The sequence below is a fragment of the Cyprinodon variegatus genome, unplaced genomic scaffold (genome assembly GCF_000732505.1).
Source record: "Cyprinodon variegatus isolate N-32 unplaced genomic scaffold, C_variegatus-1.0 Scaffold8, whole genome shotgun sequence".
Taxonomy (NCBI): domain Eukaryota; kingdom Metazoa; phylum Chordata; class Actinopteri; order Cyprinodontiformes; family Cyprinodontidae; genus Cyprinodon; species Cyprinodon variegatus.
The window spans coordinates 796412-800572 of record NW_015150461.1 but is presented as its reverse complement, the minus strand read 5'-3'; the positions used below and the strand labels follow the sequence as shown (position 1 = coordinate 800572).

Here is a 4161-nt window from a genome sequence, read left to right as displayed (position 1 = left end):
ATGTTGCCTTTTCCACCCATTAACATTATTTTTTTTTTTAAAGCTCATTACATTCCCTGTATATTTTAAACTATAACACTGATACAGTTATGGGTGCGGCAGGCCTCATAAGGTCCATATTGGTTTGGTTAGTTTCTGAAGACAGATTTTATAATGTTAAACTTTGGTCTAAGCACTGGCATAATACAACTAGTTCATAAAAGCCTGAATTATGGTGGAATAATAATAAAAAAGTACTAACCTAAACCCTATTGATGATTTGAAATAAATTATTCTGCAGCAGAAAACGCTACTTGAAATTAATTTTACCAGTTATGAATGAAAAAAAAAAGATAGCAAGCTTGCATGGTTACCAAAATAATTGTTTTATTTTTATGGGAAGGGTGTAATTGTTCGGTTACAACTTTAAAGATTTGCACATTTTTAATACAATTATAAACGATTTAATTATCAAAAGAAACGTTTAAGCGCATTATTAAAATAAAAGCAAACAGCCTTATTTACCTTTATGTATAATTCTAAAGATTTGGATTGTACAATGCTGCCATCTAGTGGTGAAGGTGGGGTAAAATGGAAAATCTCACAATGGGGAAATTGTAGCGTTATAGCAGTAAAAGATTACAGCAGATGTAAATTAAATTTTAACGAAACATTTGCGGACATCTTAAGATAAAAATATTGCTACTATATTTATGAATAAATGTCCACTGCTAAAAATGTGCTAAATGAGGTTACCTTCCTGTTTAGGTCTTGGTAAATCCCACTTTTATTGTGAAAGGTTCGGATAAATTCACCGGAAGTTCTATAAGTTTTATATTTGACAAATATTCCAATTTCAACATGGCGGTGGCAGCAACACCAGCTGTATCTGATCAGCCCGAAGCACAGACTCCGGGGCAGATACCGTTTGACCTGTCCCAGCCCCCGATCATCGAAGGATTCACCCCGTTAACGAAGGCCAAAGACGAAAGCTTCAAGGAAAAATTCCTGAGGAAAACTAAGGAGAATCCATTCGTCCCTATAGGTGAGTTACACAAGCAGGAAGACCGCTGGCGGAAGTTGTACAACTGTAGTCCTCTGTGTCCTCCAGTGCACTTAGCAGAGTTAGCATCTAATGCTACATCATAACACTGCGAGGTAACGGCCTGTAGAGCCACAGATGTTCACACCTTTTTGTAAACTTTTCTTTTATTACAACCCTTTATTGATGTTTGGCCTCAAAGTTAGCAGCGCTAACATTTGTCTTTATTAAGCGAGGAAGGACCTGCCTGTTTAAGAGTAGTGACGGTGAGAGGAACATGTCACCACCTACTGGTTAAGCGCAGAACTACAGTTGATAATATAATCTGATTTTTTTGCAATTGTTTTTCTTGTTTTTTCCCGTTTAAGTTCCTTAGAAATTATTAATGATTGGTATGTATAATATATTTTGTTAGTTTTTTATGCGTAAAATGTTTAAGAAGAGAAAAATCACAGTTTTTCTGCCATTTTAGTGAAAGAAGCTCTAGCAGACAGTTAAAGTGCTTGTGCAAATTGGACATTGAACAAAAGGAAAGGTGTTAGTCATTTTATTGAAACATAATAGTTTTTGGTTTTTCATCAGGTTTGAAGTTATGTGTTCAACCAATCTAATTTGGCAGTATTTTTACCCAATCTATATATGTTTTAGGGCAAATCAATACATATCAGTCACATTAGCCGCAAAAACAAAATATGTATCCCAACTTTCAAAAGTCTGAAGTGGGTGTTGAACCATCAATCTTTAAGAGTGGATCCAACTCTTACAGATGACAAGCAAGATGACAATGATCCTAAAAGCAATCCTACATAAAACTCAATACATCTGTAAGCAGTGACTTGGTCGGATTTTGATCACTTATATTGTTTAATCTAATCAAACTAGTTTTAACCAACTAGATTGGTTGGAAAAACAACCAATCTATTCTGCAGCAGATTCTCAAATCAGACACAGGTGATGTTTCCCTAAATGCTAAAAGTCATGGAAGAATTGATGGACCCTAAACCCTCCCATCTAGTGGTTGTGGGGGCTCCCCACTATTGAGCATTTTCCCTTTGGATAAACTTTTCATGCATAAGTGCACTCTCACAAACAACTGCAGGTGCTTAGAGATTCACTTCAACACAGAAAGCCCATATTCTTATCTTCACCTACTACAGTATACATGTCAGATTAAATAATACTTAAATACTTATATGTGAGCGATAGTATCAAGGTGTTACTTTATTGTATCTCTTATACTTTATCCGTTTGTTGTGCTGTTCTTCTTACATCTCTTTGCAGTGGATGAAGCAGAGTGAAGATGTTTTATATCCTTTCTTTCATCTTTTCGCCTTTTTTTCTGTTTTGTCTTTCCTGTTCTACTTGCCTTGCAGTGTCCATAAAATCTGTAATACTCCCTGCATGAATTATAATAAAGATATTTATATGCACACTTGTGAAAGCAAAAACAGGCGATTCAGTCTAAATTCAATTAAGAAAAGACTTTAAGATGATTTTCTCTTGCAAAATGTTATTTTGAAAGACGAGTATCATTTCCCTCTTCTTTACGCTCTATGCCTTATTTTGTCAATCCTATAAAATCAGTACATTTTGTGCAAAAAAAAATGCACAAAACAGTATAAATGCGTTTTTCATGTTCTCTTCATCAGTAAAATCCTGTTTTTTTTCTGTTCATCAGGTTGTTTGGGAACAGCCGGAGCTCTGCTGTACGGTCTCCGCGCCTTCCATCAAGGAAAAACCAGACAGTCCCAGATGTTGATGAGGGGCCGTATATTCGCTCAAGGCTTCACCGTTGTCGCCATCGTCGTGGGCGTCTTCGCCACGGCGTTGAAACCAAAGCAGTGAGGGTTCTTCGGTGCAGCTCCTCAGCAGTGTCCTTTAAACTCTGTATAAAACCAGATCCGCTGTGGACTCTCTGAATAACATGCCATACATGTGACGGCGCTCGGATATGTAGCTTATTTATTGTGGAAAACGTTGAATTTGCTGACGTTGATAAAAATGTTTTGCTGCTAGTCTGCTGAGTGGGAAAAGCAAAGCAGTTTCATCTCAAGTAAGCGGAGTCTGGTTTAATAACCCTGAGAGATTTTTTTTCTTTTCCACATGGTTTATCATTGAAATAAATGAAGCAACATGTTTCTTCTTACAGAAATTCAACTTGGAATGTTTTTTTTTTCTGTTTATAAAGGTGCTTTATTTAAATTTTGTCATCTTGATGTTAAGATTAAGCCCTCCCTAACCCCGAAATCCCTCATCCTCCTTCCCCGCTCGGTTCCCGCCCGCCTGCACAAAGTCGACAGCCTCCGCCGTTCCTCCCTTCACAGGAGGAAAAACATGCGGTAGTAAACATTTAATTTAATATGACATGATTAAAACTCAACATTAGCATCAATCACACAGGTTTGCCCAAACATATTTTCTTCGTTGTGGGTCTTTGTAAATGAGGATTATCATACAAAATTGGTTTGTTCTCTACTTCCAAATTCAAGATTTCTTCATCCATGCCTGCGAGAAGTTTGTTTTGAAGTTATCAGATGTTCTCTTGAAAGTTGTTGTGACTGGATTTGATGAAACTTTTAAGCCTTTCAGTATAAAAATTATTTTGATCGAGATGAGAAATCCGCTTCCTGTTCTGTTGAAGTACCAATAATTTCAGTGGTGTCAAAAGTACACACATTTGTTACTTAAGTAGAAGTATAGATACTGCAGTTTAAAACACTCTGGTAAAAGTTGAAGTATCAACTTGATCTGTTTACTCATGTAAAAGTGAAAACGTATGTGCTCCAGAAACTACTTAAAGTATAAAAGTATAAAGTCACCTTTAATAAAAACAGCCAGATGCCACTATATGAACTTAAAGGATGAGGGAGGTCCTGTTGGTCTCCATCTCCCGATACGCTCTCGCCTGTTTCCGACCTTTCAACATCTTTTTCTGAATCCAACATTGTAGCATGGCATAGACAATTCACGTTTGCAGTTTGAAGAACACCTGCTTGCTTCTGATGATTTCCTTTAGCTAACCAATGAGTGTTTGCGTTATAGGACTCATCCAATGACAGTGGTTTTCACTAGATGTGGATGGAACCAATGATCTGCATTGGATGACGCACATTGATTGATCATTTATTTCGAACACTTAA

General features: G+C 36.7%; 1 protein-coding gene across 1 annotated transcript; it reads left to right on the top strand.

Annotated features, from left to right (window-relative positions):
- Positions 1-829: 829 nt before the first annotated feature.
- On the top strand, positions 830-3311 carry higd2a (HIG1 hypoxia inducible domain family member 2A). Its single transcript, XM_015376889.1, has 2 exons — positions 830-1024; positions 2700-3311. The coding sequence occupies exons 1-2, from the start codon at positions 841-843 to the stop codon at positions 2864-2866; spliced, it is 351 nt and encodes a 116-aa protein (XP_015232375.1). The 5' UTR covers positions 830-840; the 3' UTR covers positions 2867-3311.
- Positions 3312-4161: the final 850 nt, after the last annotated feature.